At 48.6% G+C, this 25,804-nt stretch overlaps 1 protein-coding gene across 1 annotated transcript; it reads right to left on the bottom strand.

Annotated features, from left to right (window-relative positions):
- Positions 1-23,045: 23,045 nt before the first annotated feature.
- HOXB13 (homeobox B13) lies at positions 23,046-24,714 on the bottom strand. Its single transcript, XM_068918760.1, has 2 exons — positions 24,105-24,714; positions 23,046-23,299 (listed from the first exon to the last, which is right to left on the bottom strand). Exons 1-2 carry the CDS (start codon positions 24,712-24,714, stop codon positions 23,046-23,048), a joined length of 864 nt encoding a protein of 287 aa, XP_068774861.1.
- Between the last annotated feature and the right edge of the window lie 1,090 nt (positions 24,715-25,804).

The following is a 25,804-nucleotide window of genomic DNA, read 5'->3' as shown; positions in this document are numbered from 1 at the left end:
GACCCTGGCGGAGTTTATGGAACTAGGTGCCGTAGAAAGCAGCAGAAACAGCAGCCCACAGTCTGGTGGCCGGGGAGGTGGGGGGTGAGGAGTAAGGGAGCTTCCCAGAAACCTCTTTGCAGGAACTGAAGAAAGAAAAAGCTCCCCCCAAGGGCAGGGAAACAAAGAGCCGTGCAAGGCCTTGTTTAAGGACAGCGAGGGCTGAACAGGCCAGAGAAACCTGATTTCTCTGCTGGGATATCCATCCAAATGAGGAATGTAGCATATTGATTGATCCAGATCCAGCTGGCTTGTGCCGGCAGGTCCTAGGACCAGGCACATCTGCTCACGGTTAGCAGTGCGTGGGATGTCCCCCTGCTAAGTGCAATGGATGGGGTTATGCAGACCAAGAGACAAAGTCACCTGCTGGAGGCCTGCACATCCCACAGGAACCAGCCAGCCCTGAAGGAGCCTGGCACCTTTGGAAACAAATCCCTTATGCCATTAAATGTGGCATTAATGCCCATGTTCAAACGTACACATGTGAAAATCCCTGAGGCCAAGACAAATTAAGCACACCGGGAAGTGCTGGAAGACCCAGGACCTTCAGCACAGCCTCCTCCCACCTCACTGAAGCACTGAAACGCGAACAGACACAGCTCTGGGTCCTCTGATGGTCTCAGGATGATCTAAAGGACCCGAAGGACTAAATAGCCTGACTATATTTCCACATTTTATTTTAAGAGCGATCAGGACCTCTTTGTACCATTTGTTGCAAACCGTGCGTGGAAAGATCGGCAGCAAAACTGCCCCTTGCTGGGATGTTGAAACACATCGGGGCTTTTCCCTTTTCCTTGTCGGGTTTGGAGGCCGGGAAGGGGAGGGAAGAGGGGAGAAGGCTGGGAGAAGCGCCCAGACCCCGAGCGGCCCCGAGCGACGCTAGAGGGAGCCCCGGGCTCAATTAATTAACGAGCAAGAATTAGCCGAGAGGAAGGAGACCTGTAGCTGGAAGAGAAAGGGAGGATTAGAAGATTACCTGTGTTTTCGCGGAAGTTCGAGCTGCATTTGTTCCGAGTTGCAGCAGGAGACTGTGCAAGAAGAGTGAGGAAGGGCACTAACCTGAAACGCCCCAAAGAAAACGCCTTTGTGCGTTTGGGGGTCTTATTCAGGGAGTTTTGGCTGTTACTGATTTAAATGGCTGCCCAAACCGCTTTCCCCTCTGCCTCGGTATTTATTCTTCCCTTTGAGGCCTTCGAAAGAAAATATAAGGCCTCAATCTGTCTCCGGAAAGCCGTTTTTATGCCTGTGCTGATTTTTGAGGGGCCTCTGGAGGCACGGGAAATGTAAGGGATAAACGCTGAGGAGTTAAACGTTTCCTATCGCGACCCAGTCGTAAGCTCTGGCCTAGGAAGGACGTTTCTCAGCTGCCCTAAGGGAGGTCCCCAGGCCCTTACAGGTGGTGGTGGGGTGCCGCAGGGGGCTGGGCGCATGCAGGAGGGGCTGGAGCGCAGCCAGCTCCTCGCCCGCAGCCTCTCTTGCGCGACCCGCAGTTTTGCGACAGCTCCGAAGCTGGAAGCAGCAGAGGGATTTTCGGGGCTTTTAGTAAGTTTTTAGCAGAGCTCTCGGCGGGCCGGGAAAGCAGGAGCAGCCCCGGCGTTTGCTCCCGCAGAGCCGTGTGCTGGCTGGCGACTGGGCTGAAGCAGTCACAAAACAACCAAAAGGGAGCTCAGCAGAAACAAGGTCATAAAAGCTGCTGTGGGGCTTATTTATGATCGTTTTAATCTTATTAGCATCCCATCCAGTGACTCTTCGGAGAATAAAACGCCTATATTATGTATGTATCTTGACAGAAACCAACCAACCTTAATAAAAATGAAGCATTCAGTAAAAAAAAAAAAAGAGAAATCAGACCTTTCTGAAGTTTCATATTGTCTTTTTAATTAACTACTCTAATATTGCCTAAGTATCTAGGAGGGTGGAACTAAAAAGTAGCGGAGATTATGTAAAGCGGTTACTGTATCCCGTTGCCTAGGTGTAAATAAGGCTCCTGTTAATTTAAAACCAAGGCTGCCTGTCTTTACGACTTCACTGCGCTGACATTAGCTCTATCTTTATGCAGTGTCATGGGTGCAAATAGATTGGGCTGAAAACTTCCCCCAGAGCCACTTTAAAGTGACTTCTAATCTTTCCCTTTAGTGGTGTTAATGCAACTTCACAAGAGTGTTTGAAGCACCATTAGGCAGAGAAATGGACCTTCTCTCCTGCTGGTGCCCTTATCCAAATAGCAACGTTACCAAAAAGAAAAAAAAAAAACCAGCACCCTGTTTCATATCAGGCCAACTCTCTGGGGCTGCAGAGAGCAGCTGAAGGAGACGTGGGTTCCCTTTTTTACGAGAGTTAAATACATAAAGGATTTATGCTTTGCCTTGCTGTATCACCGCCCAGTGGAGATCTCTAAGCACATTAGGAAGAGGTGTTCATGCCTCGCGTCGTGCAGGAAGAGCAGCCGCTGCTCCTGGAAACGGGGACGGAGGAAGAAGTGGTAGCACAGCAGGGAAAGAAGAGCCCACATCACTCAGACCGGCCACCAGTGAACTGTAACAGGTGACTGGGATGGTTTTACCCAGTGCTGGGGTCACTGGGCTGCCAGTCCCAGTTAACAGGATAGCGAGGAAGGGTGGAAAGGGATGTGCTGGGAAGCCACGTGTGATTCGTGTTAGGCCACAGTCACATCAGCCTCACTGTCCATATCCTGCAGCTGGATACAGGGGGCAAATAACAGCTGCGGCATTACCTGTCCATATTGGGAAACGTGGCTGGGCATTAGCAAGATGCTAACCTGGAGTTGCAAGAACTGCTAGATCCAGAAGCACCAATGCTGCTGGCAGGAACAAGGTATGTTCATGCCTCAGCCCAGAGCACCATCCGGCCCCCTGTCCTGGGTGTAGTAGGGCCCAGGAGCAGCTATTTAGGGGGAAATGGGGCATGCACAAAGTGCACCTTTGCTGAGGATAATGTCCCAGCATCTGGAAATCAGCAAGACAAGAAACTGAGCTGGTGGCTCTATCTGGACCATCGTGATTAACAGCTAAAGGCAGATGTGTCCCTTGGTAATTTGTTGAATCTCTTCTTGTTTCTCATTTACATTTTTGGCTTCATCAACCTCCTGCAGCAATGAGGACCACAGCTTAATTGCACATTCTGGGAAAAACTTGTCCATGCCCTGAAACAGTGAATAGATATTCCCCTGTTCGCTTCCCTTCACCCTCCAGGCCTCTGACTTCCTCCGTCTCAGTCATCTCTGCTCACTGCAGGGCTTTGCGGTTACCCCAGTTCTTTGCAGTGCTGTGTTACACTACAGGACAGTCCACCCCAGAAGCGGCTGTGGGAAGTGCCTGGCTCTCAGACCAATTGCTGCACCTCTCCTCACTGGGAAACTGTCCCTGGGGTCTGGCAGGTGCAAGGGTTACTTACAGCCGAAAGGGTGGAAGGATCCTGGCATGTGACTTTCTCCTGTCATCCAGGAGGGGGCAACCCCAGGCTAAAACTGAGCTGAGCAACATTGTTTAAATAAAAGATGCTTGGGAGGATTTTTGCTCTTTCCTTGCTCCTTCCAAGCAACAGCTCAAATTACTGTGATGAAGGAAAGCTGTAAAACTGAAAACCCAGATGGGGGAACTTGCAGAGAGCGTGGGCTTGGGGTAGTCTATATTTCTTTGCTTAGGAGCATTCATTATGGCAAATCGTCATGAAAAGGAAAAAGTAGAGTTAAAAATTAAGTGAATTTTCCTTTGAATCAGTCTGAAATTTATTTTGGATGACTAGGTCATAAGCATATTTCATCATTCATTTTTGTTAGGTTCGTCTTTAATTATTTCTGTAACTGACTTTCTTTTTAGAGCACCCAGACTTTGGGCACAGGTATTTATTGGATTAAATAAGCTGATCTATCTGTAGCCTCCCTCAGCCTTCTCCAAATATTTGTTTTCAGTCACATACACTGTTTTATTTATGCAATACACTCACACTAACAAATATGTTCTTGCCCTGCCATGTAAAGACAGGTTTAGTGAGCAAGACACTGGCAAAGATTTATTCCAAGCTCTGTCACTGGGTGGTACAGAAAGAATAGCTCACTCCGAGTGAAGACCTTGCCCACCTCTCGAGGGGGCCTGATCAACAGCGAAGTTCCCAACTACTTCCTGGGGAAGTTTCTGGAAAAATTATTGCAAAAATGTTTGAACAGAAATGGGCATCTCATCAGGCCATTTCATCTTGGTAAGAGTGTGTGGTAATGAAAGGAGTGAGTGCTGAGAGAAAGAATATCTGGAAAATAAATGAGTAAAACCCTAGTAAAAATCCTTTATTCATTCTCTCTCTTGCTCACTGTTAAATATAGAAAGAAAGTAGGAATGAGAGAGAGAAAAAAAAACCTAAATCCTAGGAGAACCGGAATGAGGAGCTTTTCTGGCACAAGCAGAGCAGGAGAAGTTTCCAGAAGAAACAACATGAGTGAGAGGATTATTACGAAAGGCCAGAGTGTCAAATCTGTGCTGGGAGTTAAAAGGAGCCCATAAAATCCACTCACCAGAAATGGAGCCAGAGCAAGGTCTGGAGTTAACTCCTTAAAGTCTACAGAAGAGCGATAATCATCAGGAGCGACTTGCTTTCTGTGAGGTGTAGAGTCTGGGCAAAGTCCCTGTCTAGCCATCACCCAGAAAGCTATAAAGAGGAAAAGGCAGATCAAGCAGGTTGATGAGTGCTTTATGCAATGCAATAAATCCAATGTCCTGATCAGCTCTCTAATTTAAGCTCCCCTTTCACAGCCATTTATAATTATTCTTTCAAAAATAAAGGAGAAATATAACCATATAATCCATTGTGTACTTAGGATAGAATTTCTAAGGAGCCTAAGAGAATTACGTACCTAATTTTACCATCATTATTAATAAAAATAATTATGCTACAGTAGCTGCTTGAGGCCAGAAGCCTACTGGGGACTTGCAAGCTGAGTACAAAGTAGGATAAACAAAATTCCAAGGGCTTTTTTAAAAATTGCCACCATGGTGCACCTATGGTTATACAACAATTTTCCTTCTTCTATACAAAAGGAATGAATCCTTGCAGATATTTGGAGGCTTCTCAGTCTAGACAAGAAAACTGTCAAGAGAAATTTCAGTGCGTTCTCCACATACATGAAAGTGGCTGCAAGGCTTGAGTGCATAATGTTCTTCACTTTCATGGTGGACAGAACAAGAAATGACGGGTTTAAATTGCAGCTGTGGTGGTTTATATTAGATATTTTCAAATAATTTATATTTGCAAGGACTAGGAAGCACTGATATAAAGTCCACAGGCAGCATGGGATCTCTGTCACTGAGTAAGTTAAAGAACAGGTGAAGACCATCTAGCAGGAATGGCAGAGAGGATTTAATATAAAATGAGTAAAATTGGAAGAAATGACCAGATGCCCACTCCTGATCTCTTTGCAGACTTATTTTCCCTGACTGTGTCATTCATTGGATACATTTCCCAGTGATAACAAGGTAAAAATGGCCAAGATCAGATGGCAAGCCTGGACTGGGACTCAATCTTCCTTGCAGAGTTCCTGCATTGGCCCCTAGTCCCATATGCCAGGAGCAGCAGATTAACAGATTACAGATCTGCTCTGGCCTGTTACCACTTCCCCATCTGCTTCTGATCCTTTGGCTCCTGATGCTGTTCTCCAAATGATGAAAGATGAAACCTATCTGGCAGGGGGAGTGAGTCAGGACCTAACTGCATGATCCTGCCCTTTGCACAGCCTTGATTCATCCGCATACGTCAGGGAAACTGAGAGAAGAAGCAGCGTCTAGGAGATCATGAAACGTTGGCTGGAGAGTTACAAACAATTCAGTCCTTTTTGGATCACAGATATTTTGGGAGCAAGAAAGAAGATGGTGGTCAAATTTTCAGAAGGCTCCTCTGGAATTACAGGTGTTCAGCATCTTCTGGAAATTAGTGTACTTAATGCTGAGCGCATAAATCATAAAGCACCCAGATATGGTGAATAAAGACCAATGAATATTGCTATTACTTTCTTCTCTTACGTGACAGAAATGACTCTTGTTTAACATACACCAGAACAAATATCTTGTCTCCATCTCAGTGGGGCAGAGCTTAAAGGGATAATCAAACTGAGATGCTTTGAAAAGACAGAAACAAGTGTAACACAGAAGCAAAGGCAAACTAATTAAAGTCAGAATGAATTTATGAGGCACCTTAATGAAACACGTGGACATACACAGAAGATGAATCCATGACATTTATGCTTTTAAGTGTGCAGCTAGTATAGAACTCATATGATTGGAAAGGTAATAAATTTCATAGCAAATGAATGTAATCATATTTACACAGAGAAAACCTTTGTCCAAAGCAGGCATGTGAGATTAGTGAAAGATTCAATTAGGTATTTAACAACAGTTGCACAACTGTTTTGTTCGAAGACTTCTACTATGTTCTATCAAAGGTCGCAGCACTTAAATGGTAACATTTATGGATTAAAGTTGAGCAGCTTTGCTCTGCCTCACAGATGGGTCTTGTTCCTTTGATGACTAAGATCACACAGAAAATTATAAGCAAATCACGTATCATTCCATAACCGAAATGACAGAACATATATAATAAATGTTACTTTTTGTTTAATCACCAAGAAAATGCCCAGGCAATACACAGTTCACAGTCTCAGAACACGACGTGGAACAACTAAGTAACAACCCAAAGTTGTTATATTTATTCGTTGGCCTGTGGGAATACCCATGCTCAGATGTGGATCAAAACCCCCCTCACGCTGCCAGGCAGGCAGGAAACAGAATCCCGCCCGATGTCACCATCAGTTTACAACCTCAGCATCTCAGGGCACTCTCAAACACGCAGCTTAGCTCCGGGATGGCCTCCGGGCCCCTGCGGGTCGGGCCCGAGCGGGGACTTGAACCCGCGGCCGCCAGGACCACGGAGAGCTCCCGCCGCACCCCGGCCCCTGCGCACCCCGCGGGCGGCAGCCCGGCCGGGAGCCTCCCCTCTTCCCTCGACGCTTCCCTAGGGCATCGCCAAGGCTTTGGGGAAGAATAAATGGGAGTAAATGTATACACACGCACGTGCGCGCGCACACACACACACACATACACATACATATATATATTTTTACATATATACATACAAATATATAAAAACATCGCTCCCTCAGTGCATTAACATCCACACATTTTCCGTGGAAACAAATGAAGGTTTGGACGAGGCCAGGCTGGATCAGTTCGAGCCAAGTCCCCGGCTGACCTGAATTCTCCCTCTGTGAGGAGGTTTGGGAGTTTCTTCTTTTCCTATTCAACGTGCTCGACAAAGGAAGAAGAGTCCACAGTGAGGGTCTGCCTCTCCGCTTTCTGGTTGTGTCAATGAATAGCAGCCATGGAAGCGATTTGTAATAGCTGTATCGGCTATGAGTCCTCGTCAGTCCAGGACTGGGAAGGATCGTCCCCGTTCTGTGCATGACCGGCATTGCCAGCCGTTTTCCTGAGGCAACACATATGTTAAACATCCCCAGTTAATTGGGCTGGTACTTTGCTTCTCTTTTTTTTCTTTATTTATTTGTAGCTGCTCACTGGTATGAAGTCACTGTGCAACAAGGACAGAAACACCACCAGCTGCTTGCTTGAATAAAATAAAGAAAAAAAAAAAAAGGTTTTGACTCACTCGCTCTAACGCTTTAACGGATATTTAATGCAAAGGCACAGAAAGAAGCACTTTTAACTGTTCCTGCAGGAGCGAAAAATCCTAAGAGCTAAGTGATAAAAAAAATGATAATATAGTGTTGTGTTTAAAATATATATTTTTGCAGAGGAGATCTGAAAGAGTCTAAGAGTCTTCGTTTTGTAAGCCAAACAGATGCACAAGGAAAATTACAAAATTAACAGTGAAAAAAGTATCTGGTTTGTGGAGGAAAGAAATTGCATTTTTCTTTTTTCCCCTTTTTTATTTATTGTAATTTCCCAGGCATAACCACAACTTTCAGCTAAGGGGCAACTGAGGATGGTGCAAAGGAGTGATATGAAACATTACAGCTTACGGAGAGTTCAGTTCTACTTCACCTTTCACTCCTCATCGGCGAAAGTGACTTCCTCTTTGCTTTTCCTTATGAAACCTTGGGCTGTAAGACCCTTCTTATCTTCAACTATAACTTTCTATTGTATTTTAACTATTTACCCCGTTCACTTTCCTCTTCCTCAACCAGCCATCAAGCAAAGAAAAACCTCACACACAGTAATAAGTTCGTATAATTCAATTCGTCCTGCAGCAATTGTAACTGTAAAAAGAGTAAAAAATACCTAGCATAATAATTTCTAGACAAAACCTCGCAATCTAAATCTAAAAAGAGGTTAATTTTTTATTCGAGAAAGGTAATATAGTAGCTAAGGGTCTGAATTAATGCAAGATTTTCTACAAATTAAAGGGTGAATATGAGCACGAATATTTTTATGGAAATATTTTCAAGGTTGAAAAGTGGGAGCATTTTGTGAAATCGTTATCCCTACAAGAATTATATGTCTCCGACGATCTTGTAAAATTCCTTCTCATTATTTGCTATGTGTACGCGTACAAAAATACCTAAAGCAAATGAAAGCAACAAAAAAAAAAAAAGGAGTGAAGGTTTTTGGAGCGTTTGAAAACGTGCAGTCGTGCTAGGGCCACAAAACACACCGAGAAACACACACAGAGACGTGCTGCTGTGTCCGGCTTCAACCTGTAGCCATTTCGGGGATACAGATTTTAAGAGCGTGTGATGGAAAAGACTGGTGAGGGTTTGGGTTATTGTTTTGTGGGACGGAGTTTATGTATTGTAGAGTTACCGTTGTCCAAATCAAATTAGAACCAGCTTAATTTGCTAGTATCACTGCTATAATCAATTAAGATTTTTTTTATCTCCCTTAGCTGCTTTTTTAATGGAAACGAAAATGAAATCAGGTCATCTCTGTGCTTCCAAATGTCCACAATAACAATTCACCGCCTTATTTTGGCTGTGGAAGAAGGCTCCGTTTTACATCCCCGTGTGTGACCTCTGCTCCGCACTGTAGGGAATTCATTTCAAACGTTTATATTGAAGGTGATTGTTTTTATCGCATACGGGTGGCAAAGCTGCCTGGAGAAAATCGATGGGCTGATGAAGACCTCGAGGTCTGACTCATGAAATCACATTTATCGCCGTCTGCCGTCGGCGATGCAACGCCCCGGGCAGGGGAATCCGGAGGGGGAAAAGGACAGCTCGTCTAGAGGATGCCAGCCGTGGAGATTCAGGTTTCAAAACTGCAGTCGCGGGCAGATATTTGTCTCTCAGCCCAGGCGCTCCGCGCCGCGCCGGGAACCCGCCGGCTGCCCCGTGCGAGGCCCGTCGGGGCTTCACGGACACCCCTTTCCCTTTCGTTTCTGGCCGGGCACGGCCACAATAAACCCCTCAGTCGCTCTCGGAAGGTTTCTCAGGTCATTTTACCCAGGCGCAGTGAAAAAGCCGGGTGAGCGCAGAGCCCAGACGGGGACCCTCGGCGCCTGCCTACAGGTTTGGGGACGGGATGCGGCTTTGGGCTTGGACCCTCCTGACTCCTCTCCGCGCTGCTCGGAGTCGGGAAAAAAAAACCATTTCCCGGTGCCCCCCTGCCACGGGCCGACCCGGCCCGGGGATCATAGCAAGCAGAGTCGGGCTCGGGGAGGGCGGGCGGCGCCGTGCGGGGGGGGCAACACTGCATTCCCGATGAGCCCCGACCCTCTCCCCTGCCGTGGCCTGCCTCCCTTTACAGAAAAGGACCCTTTGTTGTTGTTGTTGCTGTTGTTTTATTATTACTGTTACTGTTACTGTTACTATTACTATTACTATTATTATTATTATCATTATCATTATTATTATTATTATTATTATTTTGTTTCTGCCTTTGAACCTCAGCGCGGCCGCGGAGCGCAGGGGCACAAACGCGGGGCCGCGGCGGGGATTTACGATCTGGCCCTTTGGAAACTGAAGCGCCGGGAGGATTTACTGTAAAACGTTGCAACGGCCTTCCTGGCCGGGAATTTAGGTGGGGGGAAAAAAAAAAAGTCCAAGAATGTCACTTAGCCAGTGTTTGTCGCCAAAATACGTGCTCTTGTTCGGTCGGCGATAAATTTCCTCTCTGTCACGCAGCAAATTGAACCGCAGTGGCGGGGGAAGGGGGAGAGACTCCGATTTCTCGACGGGAAGGGGTTTTTGCAGACTATTATTTCTCGGCAGCTTTGTCCCTGCGTGTCGGGTTCAGGCAAGCCCCCCAGCCCGATGCTTTCCCCACCACCCCCCTGGCAGGAGGAAGAATCACCCCTGTGTTGCAAAAACCCACTCTGGGCAGTCCCTGCACACACGGACTCGGGGCTCTGTGGTGGAGAAGGGATGCTGATTTATACCCGAGGGATTACTGGAGTAAATTACGCTTGCTGAGAGATGAAAAAGGCCAGGCACACACGGGCACCGCAAGCCAGGTCCTGGGAAAAGGCACAGCCCTTTGGGGTGCTCGCCCCTACTTAGCACATCTCAGAGGGCTCTCAAAGGGCTGTGGAGGGCTCAAAGGCAAAGTCAGCAACAAGGGCAAGAAATGAGGGGAGAGTACAGAGAAGCCAATGGCCACAAATTCCCTCTAAGAATTTTGATAGCTCCTTTGATTTCCTGCTTGCGTTTTACATTTGCAGCAAAGGGAACAGTCAAAAAAGAAGCAATGAAGAGGAAAAGGGTCTAACTTGCAGTATTTGCGGTTAGTTCTTCTAATTTTTAAGGCTGAAAAGGGAGAGGGAAAAAAAGATCTGGCCAAGCAGAGATTTTCTAAATCATTTCTCCCTCATTCCATCCAGGGCTGCTCTCGGAGGCAGCCAAACATGTGAGTGGAGGAGCAAAAATCTCAGCCAAGGGAGGCAGAAATTTGGGCTGGCAAACCAGTATATATGCCCCTTCTGCACTGCTCAACATCCAGAAATGCCATTGTGTTCAAGACAAGAGCGAAGCAAGAGATGTTCCTGCCCCCGTTCCTGTAGCAGAGGTGGGATTAAAACATTGCTCTTCTCACAGAGGCCACATCTAGAAACGCCACTGGGGTAGCTAAATTGATCCTATTGTCCTATGGGAGTTGCTGGGGTCTGTATTTGCTGCTCGGGCATTGCTGACCTAGCCAGCCATGGTCTGGACTATTCCCGTGTGCACCTGGATGGTGGGCTCTGAAAGCATTCCCACTCCAGAGCTCTGAGACCGAGGAGAGCCCCCATTGACATTAGACAATGTGGCCTTTTCCTCCTGAAGTCTTAAAGAAGCAGATTCGAGAAGACTGGATTTCAGGTACTGGCTAAAGATAAGAGTTAATGGTGGAAGGGGTTACGTTTTGAGAGCGCGCGGCCCTTTGAGGTGAGCAGCCCTGCTTTCCACACGGACTCTCCGTGGCCTTGTCTATTGTAAAGACATTCACCATGCTCCACCTAGTGTGACTGTGAAGGCTCCTATTCACACGCAGGGGCTCTGCTGTCTTTTTATGAACTCTGCTGTCAGCTGTGCTAGAGGACACAACAGGTCTGCCAGCTTTTCAGACTGATTCTGGCCTAGTGCTGACAGCCAGGCTAGACTCTAGTCATATTTGGAGGGATTTTCTCGCAGCTTAGACTATAAATGACATTAGCTCTTGTATAGCAGTGTTCCGCTGAGATCTCAGAGTCCTTTACAATGGATGTAAGAGGTAAAAGTAAAATTAGCCAGAAATTATGGTAAAGCCAGAAATACAACTCAAATCTGTCATGTCCCAGGGTAGTGCCCCAGCCACTGGGCTCTTGGATCTTCTAAAGTACATGAATTCCTTTACAGCAAAAGCTGTAAAACAAATGCAACCCAAATCTTTTTTTCTTTTTTCTTCTTCGTCTTTTTATTTTTAACACAGCCTTGAGCTTTGAATTCATGTTGAGAACAGAATGAAGGCAACGTTTATTTTTGCCTTTGAAAAACCTTAGGCCTGAATGTTCACTTTTCTTCTAAGACTTGGGTGGGGAAAGGGAAGAACTGGTTTCGTTCAGGGGAATATTATGGTAAGGAAGAGTTATAGTCAATGTCAAAGTCTCCAATTATTTCATTAAGGATATTTCTTAATATATGTATTTTACCTCTCCGTGGAGTATGGAGGAAAGTCCCGCAGTAGTGGGATGTGATCAAATGCCGAAAGTCTCCAGTGTGTTTTCAGCTCTGCTCCATACATCTCACACTGTTTCAAGCATTTGTGCAACCCCAGGTCTAGTGGAATGTGTCTGAATGATGGTTGAGCACAGATGTAGGAAAAGATTGCCAAAAGCACTCCAAGAAAGGACATAGGATTGGCAATAAATAGAGCTGCATCAGCAGGAATGGAGGCTACGAGCCCTGGAATCTCGCTCCAGATTTCACATCCTCCATGGACTGGTGACGATGGGGAACTTTTGAGAGGGACAGAAAGCAAGCTAGCTGGTGTCCCAGCACTAGCATTTCAGAAATAGACTCTGCACTAGATTTAACAATGAGAAAAGAGTAAGTGGTCAACCAGAAATGAAAAATTCTGGGGATGTTCAATGGTTTGAGTACCAAAATACTGACTCCACTGATTTACAATGATGGGGGCTTGACCATGGGCATGGAAAGCACCATGCAGCTGATCTGAGAGTACTGGGATTCTCAGATGTTAGTGGTCCACAGTGCAGCTCAATTTAGACTAAAGGGGTAAAGGAGAATAAGAGCCTGTTCTCCCACAGTCTACCAAAAGCTATCCAGCCCTAGAGACTAATGGGGCACGCATAAGGGCCTGGTATGCCTGATATCTCCCTTCCCTCTCAGAAGAGTGATCCTGGAAGCTTGTAGGAATGAGCTTTGTCCTATTTTCATTTGCACTGAGCTGAGTCATGGGGGAGGAAAAGCTCATTTATTAATGTGAACAAAGTGATAAGGTTGAGACCGGCATCCCTTTGGTTACTGTTGAAGAACAGGCACTAATTTCCCTGAGGTTCCTCTTAAAGCCTTAGCTGAAATTCCTGGTGCTGGGGGCCTCATCAGCCCCTTCTTTGCCTGCCAGCAGGGCAGAGGGGGCAGCAGCCTGCTTGGCTCTGCCGTACCCAGTCTGGCTGGACAGGACGACAGCAGAGGTGCCATGATCTCCTTACGCTTCCCCTAGAAGCGCAATGGAGCTGTGCTCAGGGCTGTGCGTGAGCGTAGGCTGCACATAAACACTCCTGACCTTGGATCATCTGCCCAGACTGTAGACACAGCAGTAAGGTATCATAAAGCCTCAGGTGTGTGATTTTTATGTAAACATTTATTTAGATGCCGGTTCCGTGGTCTATTCAAGAGACTGTACCTAGAGCATGTTTGCTGCTGTGTACAAACTTTCATGCTTCCTTGAAAACCCTCCTAGGTTATGGGGCACTCAGGAATAAGGAGTTGGGGAGTTCATGAAAAGAGGCATGGAAAACCAAGAGGTTTTATCGGAGAAGGCAACATACATTAACCAGGGGTTCCCATAAAAGTATCGCTGACCTTCCTCTGCTTGTGAAAAACCCAGTGTCTGGGGATCTGCAACACCAGGGTATTTGTTTCCCCATTTATACAAAAGCACTTTTTCCCTTAGCTGTCAGTGAGGAGGAAGGTACGAGAGCTTGGTGAACGTGCTGGAGACCGGAAATTTATTTATGTTGGTTCTGGAAAAATATGCTGAAGCCATCTCAGTGCTAATGGCCAGAGTCTGACTTCTTGGAGGCAGAAATAGGAACAAAACCATCCTTTTGGAACCATCTCTAGAAGGAACAGATCTTTCCTAGGGAAATAACCTAAGATCTGGGATAAACTGGTATATTTCAAGAAGAGAGAAATGCCATTCTTCAAAAGTATGTTTAAGAAATCTAGAGATGTTAAATTCTATTTGAAAATCTTGAGGAGATGGATGGATGTTGCAGAAAGGGCGACTCCTCAAGTGCCAGGAAACTCACCCCAACCTACTATGCAATTCAGCAGTGGAATTTTAACAAGAAGCACCTGCCTGTCTCCTCTAACTCAGCACTGGCCTTTATGGCTTTACACACATTGTTAAATTTAATCAAGCACATCAGTTTACATATTGTTTCTAATGATTAAACTCTCCATGGCTGATTTTTTACATATAGGTTAATGCGCTTGCAGTCTATTGACATTTCCAAGGGAATATTAGTCAGCCAGGAACGGGAGGACTGTTTGCGTTCTGTGTTCTGAACCAGTAGCCAGCATGTTCTCGGCGCATGCACCCACCAGTTCATGCAGGTTCTTGAGGAATACTGTAAGCCAAAAATTATGAGACCGTAAAGGCATGTAACTTAACAGCCAATCTGTACTTTGTGTGTGTGTATGTGACCCAAGTAGAAGCAGTAGCCCAGCAAAGTGTCCCCATGGCTGGCCCAGCTCAATTGCTGGCACCGCTGGAAAGTCCGTACACAGTCCACTGCAATCTGTTTGCCATGATGCCCTTCAGATTAATATGAGAGGAAATATTTTGTGCTAATGAACATTCTCTAGGGTTAAAAATTGAGACACTCCCTCCCTTCCCCCCCAAAAGGAGGAAGTTGGTGTTGGGGGGAAGGAAGGGCTGTCACAGCTTGGAAGTCCATGGCACAAGGACCTCCATGGCACCACACAGCATATCTGGAGGACATTGGACTCCCTGCCTATGCACCGCACAGATGAACTGGCTTATAGGCAATACATCAAACATGTCCCAAGTACATCAAACTTTCTGAGCTCAATGGAATTCTTCTATTCCTGTATTCCTTTGTTCTGTACCTCAGGACATCCCAAAGCCATGACCAAATTCCTCTTCTTCCATCAAGACAAAATGTCGTGGTGGATAAACAGGACAAGACATGAGGCCATCAGTTCCCACTTCTTTCTCAGCTACCTTCTTGTCTGGCTCACCCTTGTCTTCACAGGCCCATAGGGGGTCTTTTCTGAGTATAGACATGAAAGAATACAAGAGCACATATTGCTTTAGGTATTAAAAATCACAGATACGTTGTCCATCTGAAAGGCATTACCTTAGGGTACCGCTGCTTGAACAGGAAAAAGTAGAGTGAAGAAACTGAGAAATCCACTGTAGGAGACGAATGAATATTAGTTTCCTTGGGAGGAAGAACAACTCCACCATCAGTGGAGCTGCAAAGCTGGGTTGGTGATTCAGCACTGTCGACCAAGGGATATTGTGGAGTGACAAATAGGAGAAACCATAATAAGGGGACATAAAATAATGATTCACACTGTGAAGAAAGACTCTGCTTCAGCCCTTGCAAATGTGCAGGAAATGATGCTCTCATTCTCCCCCGCACTCGAAAATGTTGCTTTGAGCTTAGCTGATGCAAAGGGCTGCAGAATTTTGCAGCTGAACTTTGTGGGGATTGTCACTGATTTGCACAGCTTAAGTAAGCAAGATGGAATATACTAAACTACAAATCCCATAAGTGATTTAAGTTATTAAATCTCATTTGAAAGTAGATCTGGATACGATTCATTGTGAGTTAAGTGCCTAGCTACCTCTCAGGTAAGAGAGGAATTTGCACTCCAGTGAGAGGTGCACGTTTTGTCAGATTATGTTTTGTGTCCATATTAGAAAATATGTACTATGGCAAGACTTACGTAGCTGGACCAGTGCTACCCCAAGACAGGGTTGTGGGCTATCTGGTTTAAATCCTGCTTAAAATAAATTTAGAAAAGCATCTTAAGTAGAAGCAAAGATTATCACTATCAGAGCTTGTCAGGTCAAATGAGCTGTATTTCTGCGTAGCTCCTGGCTTTTTGGCATATGTTTAGCTGCTTTATCTATAGTGTCTCCAGCTTTCTGGGTTGCTCTGTCTGGCTGTGTGAATTGCTTTGGAGGTGTCACAGCTATTGAAAGCTGTTGCTCCAGGAGCTTCTGAGATTGACTGAGCCCCCATACTTCATTTCACAGTACAAGAAAAACGACATTTAACCTAATTTAGGTAAATTCCACTTCTCTCCTCTCCTCATTCATACAGCGAGCTGGTAATAAACAAAACGTGAGAAAAGTATAGAGTTTTTATTTTCTGAGTAAGTTAATGCAATACTTACATTTCCGATACAATTTTTTAAAAAGCGTGTTTCTGTCTTCGTGTGTGGATGTGAACGCCTGTATCCGAGCAGGTGATTGGTAAAGCAAAAAGAAATTTATCTTATGTCACCTCGCTGATTTTGGGGGGATCACGAAGACATATGTCGACGTGTATAGATTAAAGACAACATCTTCGGTAAGAGATTTCTTCCGGATAGTCTTTTCCTGCTGGAATTTTCCAAAGGAGCCGTGTTTTCCTTCTTTCTTTCATCTGCTAACAGCAATTCAGATAAGTAATGACTGTCATAGCAACCTCGGTTATTTACCCCCGCATTTGCCGAGACCATTTCAGCTGGGTGCGGTGCCGGAATACAGTGTTAGGACACCCGTGCCCCAGACGGTGCTTGAAAGCTGCCTCAGCTTAAACCAGCTCAAGCTCATGCATTTCGTTTTCCTATTTAAAAAGTCAATTTACTGAAGTATCCCGCTAAAATGAATGAAGTCTCTCTCTCTTTTTTTATGAATTGCTGAGCACTGCCAAAGCATATGCACGCAAAAGCCCCCACGTCTCCGCTTCCCTCCCGTTTCCACAAGTCTCCTGCACTCCAGCGCAATTCAGTGGGAACCAGATACGAAAGCCCATTTGCTCGGTTTCCATTTTCCGTGCTTAGTGCTGCTGTAAGGCACATATTTGTTCCTTTTGCACAGGCTTGGGTCTGTCCTTGACGTTTCCACACCTCATGCCCTTTTACTTTTGATATTCTTACAAGGACCTGGTTTCTGCGTCGCAGCCCCAGGATGCCCCGGATTGAGCTCAGGGACCGGTTTTGGTGCTGTTTCAAGGCGAGCTGGGTTTCGAGGTGAATTTTGGTAAACTACATTCCCTCGAGCCTCCTAAATGCGTGCAGCAGGTCTCTGGAAAAGGATTATTGCGGCAGGTGAGGGTGACACGGCCAGGCATGGCATCGCCGCTTTCCTCTAGCCATCAGCCCCCAAGTGCCCCGTCCCCCAGCGCCTCAAACCGCCTCGCTAGCCTCGTACCTACGTTTCGGTCAGGAATGAATAGGATGAAAGAGCAACGTATCCTTTCGTTAGCTGCTTTTTCTGCTTTGCACAACCAAACAGAAGCAACCCCAGGATCTTCTTCCCCCCGCCCCTCCGCGCAGAAAACCGTGTAGTTTCATAAGAACCGGTTTCATAAGTTTCATAATAACCGGTGCATTGACTTTTGCACTAAAGTAACCTGTTCTTTAGGTAGTACCCTTTTGTTGGCTGCGTGGAGAGGCTTCCTTGCTTGCTTATAACAAATAAAAAAGCAATCGAGTGTATCCTCCAAGCATCTTTCTTACTCTTGGGCATTAAGAAAACAAACAAACAAACAAATCACTACAGGTAGTGTAAACACCCTCGGGCTGCAAAGTTGTTCAGTGGGAGAGGAGACACTTGCAAGGAGAGCTCGAATAAAGCCAGAACTCTACTCTTTTAGGTAGACCCGTGCTTCAAAAGTGACTTTTTCCCTTTCCTCCCGTAGCTGGGGCCGGTTTCGAGATCCCGGCAGGTTTCTGCTCCCTCGGGGGAATCGGGGTCGGGGTTGTCGCTGGGGCTGTAGCTCAAGGCGGAGGGGAGCCTTGCGGGGCCGAGCTAATCCGCCGTTTCCGCCTCGCTTTTCTGCTCGGGTTTGGATTTCTCCTTCTGCCCCTGGCAAGCGGCAGGACGACCCGGAGCAGCGGCAACCGGCGACTTGCCGCCGGCCGCAGCGAATAAGTCGCTGCGCGCCCGCTAAGGCTGCCTTCGGGCAAGTTAATGCAAATTTAATTAAGACGATGGTTGAGCCTGACCGCAGAGCAACCGGTGCTGCGGCGAGGAGCTGCTCCGCGGGCTGCTCCGCGCAGCCCCGCGCACGGCACGGGGCTGCCTGTGCGCTCCCGGTTTCCAAGCGTGGCTGCATTTGCAAAAGTCTCCTTTGGCCACCAGCATGCGAAGCCGGCTAAAGTAAAGGCAAACGGGGGCTTTCGCTCGAAATAGATCTATAAGAGCCCCCTTTTCTCTGCCTTCTGGTTGCGACAGACAATCGTCTACGGATGTATAATGCATATACTTCACAGTCTTACAGTGCACATTAATATTCAGCTCACGACTCTCGGCAGTAGGAATGAAATTGTTCTGAATGCGCATTACCAAGCCCGAGTAGGAAGCCATGACTTTATTAAATTTCAGCTCACAAAAAAATGAAAACAAGTCTCATATGGAAGCCTGCTTGCATATATCAGAACAAAAATCTTCATGAAAAGAGCTTTTATGTGCTATTTAGGGAATATTTCATTCCAGTAGCGCTTCTATAGTGGCGATGAGACTCATCAGTGGCGACTCACTTGCCAACAATAAGCGTGTTTTATCTTCTTTTATTTTCCATTTGTTTGTTTGTTTGTTTGTTTTTAATAAAAGGCAATTAAGTTATGTAGCAGTGGAAGACAGGGCTTACTCCGGTGGCAAATTAATTGTATTTTGCCTTCATACATAATGTAACACCACAATATATCGAAAAGGCATTTTCCTGGCAACACTTCAGAATAACGAATTTCAGCTTATTTTTAATGCATATGTTCTGTTATTTTGTGTCTAGATCTAAAATTTACATTATGAGGTACAACTGGACACATACTATGTGGGTAAAATACTTCTAGGCTTTGTAAAATAACTCTACCAAAAGAAAAGAGGTAGAGAGAGAGAGGCAGACAGACAGAGACAAAGATCCCGGAGATCCTGTTTTATTGTGTTTTACTTTTGGACTCAGTTTAGGAAGCAAATGAGGTCAAGACTTAAAAAAAATATACCTTTGATTCTGCTCATAAGATTTAGCTGAGACTCTGCTGTGAGTTGCAAAAAGGGCTAACATAGAAACGTCCCCAGTAATCTCGGGTCTCCGTTAATGACATCCCGTCAAGATGCTTGTAAGACCCAAGAATGTTTACAGCGTGGGCTCAAGTTCAATGACAAAACCCTTTGAAGGGGAAAGGAAAAAAAAAGCCCAGACACTTTGTGTAGTGGGCATGAACTTGAACAAAAGGAAGGAGTCAAAGACTGGGGGGAGAGGGGGGAGGGCGTGAAGGACTCGGCAGAGGTGTTGCCACTGTGCGTATTTCTGTCTCCCTGGTGTTCATAAGTGTCTCTCTGGGAAATTTTAATCTAGTTGAGAAAAAGAAGAGAAGAGAAGAGAAGAGAAGAGAAGAGAAGAGAAGAGAAGAGAAGAGAAGAGAAGAGAAGAGAAGAGAAGAGAAGAGAAGAGAAGAGAAGAGAAGAGAAGAGAAGAGAAGAGAAGAGAAGAGAAGAGAAGAGAAGAGAAGAGAAGAGAAGAGAAGAGAAGAGAAGATTCAGAAGGAAGAGAGAAGAGAAGAAAACACCTCCCACAAGGAGGCCAGGGCTGCGCTTGCCCCCCGAGCGCGGCCTCGGGGCCCCGGCGGGTCCCGGCGGGTCCCGGCCAGACCCCCGCAGAAAATCACCTCAAACCCTGCGGAGACGGGGCACCCCCTCGGCAGCGCACCCGGGGGCGAGGCACCTCCGGGCAGGGCGGATGCAGGGGCCTCCCAAATGGCCCTGGTTTAAACTCACATTTTCTTAATAAAAACACTTCAGAGGTAGGCACTGGTGCCCCTGCCCTGCCCTGCATCCTCCCCCACCGCAGACCTCCCAGGGCTGCTCGGCTCCAGATTTTAGGGCTGCTCTGCCCCTGGTTTTCTGAGTTTCAAGTTCAATGGCAAAGCCCCCCCGCCGGGAGCCTTTACCTGGCCCGCCTCCCCCCGCCAGCGGCTCCTTCCCAGGGTTTTACGAGCATGTCAGGCCTTTCTTGCCTTTTGCTGAGGCCGACGTGTAAAGGTTTTACAGCTCTCCCCGAGACTTTCCTCCTCCCCTTCCCATCTGCATTTTCCGCCTCGGATTCAGGGCTGGACTGAGGACGCGAAATGGGGGTAGGGGGATCAGGTCTCCCAGTTTCAGCCCAGTTTCCCCCTGGAGAGGGGGGGAGAAGGCGGTCACACATGGTCTGACCTGGGCTGGAGGTGTCTGGGGGTCCCCCTCCACTGCGTTTCTAGCCACACTAGTGGTAAAAGACCCAAGCAGGGGAAAAGATGAAGGGAGAAAAAAAAAAGGGGATGGGAAAAAGAAACTTGTACTTAAAAGGATTAACCCTTTACATGCCAAAGAGGAGAGCTTTAAGGCGAGCGTCCGTTTCCAAACCCGTAAATAGACCTTGTTTCTTTTGAAGTTGCACTCAGAGATGAGCTGCGTGTAATCGCGGCCGTGTTTTTTATTGGAGTATTTGTTTTTATTTGGTGAATATCCGAGTGACTTCTTACTGTATAGTAAAGCTGCTTCTGCTCTGCAGTCTCTGCAGATTCATAGAAATTAGGGTTAGAGGACTCATTACTGGTAGCACATGGGAAAAGGAACGGAGATTTTCTTTCATCCACCCATTCAGAAAAGCAAGACAAACATTTCTAGCTGCTTTTTAGGAAGGGGAGGAGTGGCGGGTCATGCTGACTGCATTCATGAGTCAGGACCAGATTCCCCTCTCCAGGACACAATTAAAAAGATGGTTCAAAGTGGAGTAATTCAGAGCAGAATCCGGATGGGGAAGAGCGAAGCATAATCGGCCCCTGCGTGGCAACGCTGCTTGAAATATTTCAGCTGCCGGGTCATCCATCACCGCTGTCAAGGGCCTGTGCATCGTTCAGGTTTCCCTGTATGTGCCCTCCTTCACACACACGCACCAGCGCAGACGCTCGCAAAGAAAGCTTTAGAGACCTGCGCAGAAATCTGTGCGCATCTAGAGGCGCCTAAACTTTGTCTATAGGCAGATGTCTATAGGCGTCTATACCCTGTGTGTGCCTGTACTCTCTCCCGTGCTTGTCTCTACCTGCGCCTCCGTGCTGCATGTATCTGTATGTTTGCGATATGTTTCTATACTGCGAGTTTCCATACTGCACAATTTTCTTTTTGACTGGAGTCGCGGTAACAATTCTGCTCCTTCCCTTCCTCATCTCCGCCCCCGGCCTCACCCAAAAACTGGTCAGGGCGTGCGGCACTGAGCCGGGAAGGCTCCTCTGGCCGGGTGACGATCTGCCAGGACGGAGCTTGCCCCGGCCCCGGCGGCTCGCCGAGGCGGGACGGGCAGCGCCGAGCTCCGGGCGGCCGCGGTGCGCGGCCAGCGCCGCTCTTGGGGGCCGCCGTGATTTATTGCGTCTCCCCCGCTGCGTCACCGCTTGGAACGTCCAGCCCGAGAGCCATTGGCTCTTCCCCTCCTGCCCCTCCCGCCGTCATCAGTGACGTCACGGGCGGGGTGACGCCCGCCCGCGCTGCGCCCGTGGTGCCGCCGGCACCTCCCGCAAAGCCAAACGGCTCTAACGAAAATAGGAGGGGAAACGGGTGAGCGACATGGTCTCAGACAAGAACAAACCCGCTGTTAACAAACCGGGCGGTCACTACTTAGGGTACGCTGCGGTTCGCTGCTTCCAAGCTATAAAACGAAAAAAAAAAAAAAAAAAAAGCAATTTTAAACGACTTTAGAGGTAACGATATTCTGAAGTTTATTCGCCCTTACGGAGGCTGAACGGCTGTTTTTAGGGTTTTACAGGCAAGCTGAAGTGCAACGCTGCTGAGGTGCAATGCACCCTGCAAGCCGTCGCCTTGCTTCTTTTAAATACCGAGATCCTGAGCGCAGAAACTCCATCTGTGAAGCTTACGCTCGTGTTGCTTCTCCCGAGTTGTGAGCATAGCCCTAAAAGACCAGGTGAAAGCGCAGGTTTGAGCCTGTTTCCTGTCACCTTATTTATTCTGTTGTAAATGATGGCAACGTTTCTTGATGTCGACCAAGATATTTTAGTATTATATGGCGATAATTTCAGCATATGCTACGAGATGTATCATTATGGTTATGTATTATTAAAAGAAGGAAAATGTGCATATAAATACACATATATTAGCACAAAGGAAAGTGTGTATGGAATTATACAAATTGCATTTACCTGTATCAAAACATATGCATGAACATACATTTAATTTCGTATGTATGCATGTATACAAACACACGTATATACAAGTTTATCTAAGTATATATTTATATTCACATATCCAGTAATATATAGCATGTATACGTGCATACTTTTGGATATCTGGATATATATAAACACATGAACACAAATATTGTATAGGATAAAAGGTAAAATAAAGCATATTCCTAAATATGTGCATATGTATATTTTATATATAACCGTACAAACATGTAGTGTGTATCTTCGTAAATGTGTGTCGACGTGTACATGTGTTATACACATATATTATCCATTAGCACAAGAGCACACGTTTATGCAAACCATTTGTGTGTATTTCCATATAACACACCTGGACTACATTTATTCTCCCTTACACACGCGTTTTGATACTTTAGCCTGGAATTAAGGAGATTTTTTTTTTCCTGCGACACGTAAGACTTTTCTTTCTTAAAGACCATTTCCCCTGAAAAATTCGCCAGCGCTCCGTGCCCGAACAGCCTGGCTCTCGCCGCACGCCGCACGCCGGCGAGCTGGGGGTGCCGGGGAAAAGCCGGGGTGAATTACGTTTCTGGGGTCAATTAACTCAATTAGGCAGTTTTTTTTTAAGCACTCAAACAAAAAAAAAAAAGAGAGAGAGATAAAAGATGGGGGGAATACGATGTCTTTAGTGGCGTTATAAGATGAGAATGAACTGTACATGGTCCTCTACGTGCAGACGGGTCAGATATTGCGTCTTCTTAAACCGCCGGCGTTTGCGGCTGGGTTGAACCGTCGGAAGAAACGGAGCGGAGTGCGGCGGCCCGACGGGGGGTCCCGGCCCGGGGCTGCTCCCCCGGGGCGGTGCGGGCCCCAGCAGAGCCCTGGGGCGGCGGTGAGGGCCGCCCTCTCCTCACGAGGTGCTGCTGCTTTTGATTTTGGCGACGACTTTCTTCTCCTTCACCCTCCTGTTCTGAAACCAGATGGTGATCTGCCTCTCCGTGAGGTTGGTGGCGGCGGAGATCTTCCTCCTCTTGTCCCTGGTGATGAATTTGCTGCTGGCGTACTCCTTCTCCAGCTCCTTCAGCTGCCCCTTGCTGTAGGGGACCCTCTTCTTTCGGCCCCGGCGGAAGGAGCAGCCGTCGGGGGGGAGCTGCGCGGCGGCGTCTGGGCGCGGGGAGAGACGGGGCTGAGCGGGGCCGGACGGTCCGGGGTCGGGGGATCAGGAGGGGCCCGGGATCTGGAGTTACGGGGCCCGGAGAAGTCTCCCCCTCCCCGGTCCCCTTTGCACCCCGGCTCCCTGCTACCCCCGCGCTCTCCCGCCTGCTTTCCCCTGCAAAGAGCAGCCCCTTTCCCTGCTACCCCATTTTTACCCCCTTTTTCTTCCAGCGGGGGACCCCACCTCCCTGTCGCCTCTCTTCCCTAACGACATTTAACTGTATTGCTGCTGTTCTTTTTTTCCCCGGGGAGAAATAAGAGTTAATGGCAAAGTTACCTACATGAAGCAGCTCCGCGGTAACATCCGCGGTTTCATTTTGCGGCGCGCACTGGTAAGTCGGAGCAATGCTCAAACGCGTCTACACTGCAGGCGTAGCGTCGGGGGCACGGCCGAGCCGGCGGGGGGGGGGGGGCAAAGCCCGGCTCTACACGGCTGGGGCCGTGTCCCCCCCGCCCCAACCCAGCCCAAATCCGATCTCTCTCTGCCCGCAGCTGCAGAGCGTGTGCGAGGCCAGACAGCGGTAGCATCTGCCTCCGCGCGAGGGGCTGCAAAGGGCGGCGGTGGTCCCAAATATTTGTTGCCTCCTTCTCATCGGCTGCCGTTTGCCTGGCAGAGCAATTCCCCGTCCCATTATTTTTCCTCGTTAGGGGCGACCAGGGCTGCAAACCTCACCTGCGCCGCACAGACCCATCGGCCTCCCTCCCCTCTCCCAGCCCCTGCGTACCCCAGGAAGAGGGCGGTTGAGGACGTTACCTGCAAAGGCAGATTTCAAGAAGTACCCAGCCTGGCTTTGCTCTTTGGGACAGCACATCTGGCTGTTCCAGCCGCTGGTCAAAGCCCACGGCTGGTGATAACTGTCCACGGGCAAAAGAGTCTCATGCCGGGCTTCCCCCGGGCCTCCTAAGGTCTGAACCACCGAAACGTCCAGGTAGCTGGCCACGGGCTGGTACGGGGCCCCGTAGCCGGGGTAGAAGGCGAGCTCGGCGGGTCGGCTCGGGAAGTCCTCGCTGCCGGCGGCCGCGTCCAGGTACTTGTCGGCGGGGAAGGCGCCCGGGCCGGGCCCGGCCTTGAGGGCGCTGCGGGCCACGCGGCACGAGTAGTAGCCGCTGCCGAAGTATCCGTAGGGCAGCGGGGCGGAGGCGGCCGGGCCCGGCGGGGCGGCGGGGCCCGGCGGGGCGGCGGGGCCGGGGAGGCACGGCTTGGCCGGCTCCTCGGCCGGGTAGCCGGGGTTGAGGCCGGGGGGAGGCGAGGGGCCGCCTAGGGCCGGCGGGGGCGGCAGACCCCGGCCCTGGCTGCCGACGAAGCCGCCGGCTGCCAGGAGCCCGTCGAGGCCCGCGGGGCCGCGGTGCTCCGGCGGCTGCATGCGGGGCGGCGCGGGGGCCCGGGCATGGGGAGCGGAGCCACTGCCCGAGGGGGGTCCCCGGATCTTTTTAAAAGGCTGAGAGCTGCCGAGAGCTGCCTTTCCCCGCCGGCCTGTCCTGACGCAACGGCCGGGCCCTGCCTCATTGGCTGCCGCTCGGGGGGAAAAGGACGGAGAAGGAGGAAAAAAAAAAAAAAAAAGAACCTCCAGCCCCAATAAACCCTGGCTGCAGAAATTGCGAAAATACTTTTATTGCAATTGGAGAAGGAGAGGGGGAAGCCTCCCCCTCCCGCACGTGACAGGCGGGTGCACGAGAGGCGCCTGAGAAGGCGGTTTAAAAACTATATCTGGCCGCAAAAAAAAAGTGGGGGAGAGTTGGGGGGAGGGATGGGGGCAGAGAGGAGGAGGGGAGGGGAGGGGAAGATCACAAAGAGAGCAGAGGAGCAGTCCCCGACGGTAAAATCCAGGCTGAGATTAAAATCACCTTTTGCGATGTGTCCTTCCCTTCCCACGCTGGTCCGGGGGGCTTTTGCCTTCGAAAAAAAAAGCTGCCACAGCCCCTGGACACCCCGGGACTCCTCGGCCTGGCGCATCCCCGGCGGGCGAGAGGGCGCCAGCCGTGGGGCAGGGATGTCCCTCCGCAAGCGCCGAGGGACAGACACCCCCCCTCTGCCCCCGGCCTGGGCAGGGGTCCCCCTCGCTCCCCTCTCTCGACGCCCGCGCACACGTCCTCCCGCTCCGTGGCAGTCTGCGAAAGCCTAGATGCCTGGAGAAAAGGGCAGGGAGCAGCCCTGAAACCAAGAAAAGAGAAGGAAGGGGGTCGGCGGCACTCAGGAAACAGAGCAAAGGCTGGAAAGGGGGAAAAACCCCACCAACAAACAACCCTGTGCCCATAGCTGTTGCCTGGCACGGCCGCGGGCCGAGCTGAGCCCCGGCCCAGGTTTGCAGTTCAGACTTAACCGTGGCCAAGAAGCAGCCCAAAGCGAAAGAGTTTGGAAACTGAAGGGGGCTGGGAAAATAACACCGAGAACCCCTTTTAGGGCGAGCACGGACAGACGGATGGAGAGACAGGCGGACGGGCAGCAAGGCAGAC

Source organism: Struthio camelus, chromosome 25 (assembly GCF_040807025.1).
Source record: "Struthio camelus isolate bStrCam1 chromosome 25, bStrCam1.hap1, whole genome shotgun sequence".
NCBI classification, from domain to species: domain Eukaryota; kingdom Metazoa; phylum Chordata; class Aves; order Struthioniformes; family Struthionidae; genus Struthio; species Struthio camelus.
Note: the sequence above shows the minus strand (reverse complement) of the source record. Positions and strands in the feature narration are given on the sequence as shown.

Coding starts and splice junctions, on each gene's coding strand:
- HOXB13 (XM_068918760.1), bottom strand. CDS start 24,714: ATGCAGCCGCCGGAGCACCGCGGCCCCGCGGGCCTCGACGGGCTCCTG. Junction 23,300..24,104: donor CTTGAAATCTGCCTTTGCAG/GTAACGTCCTCA, acceptor CCCCGCGCCCAG/ACGCCGCCGCGCAGCTCCCC.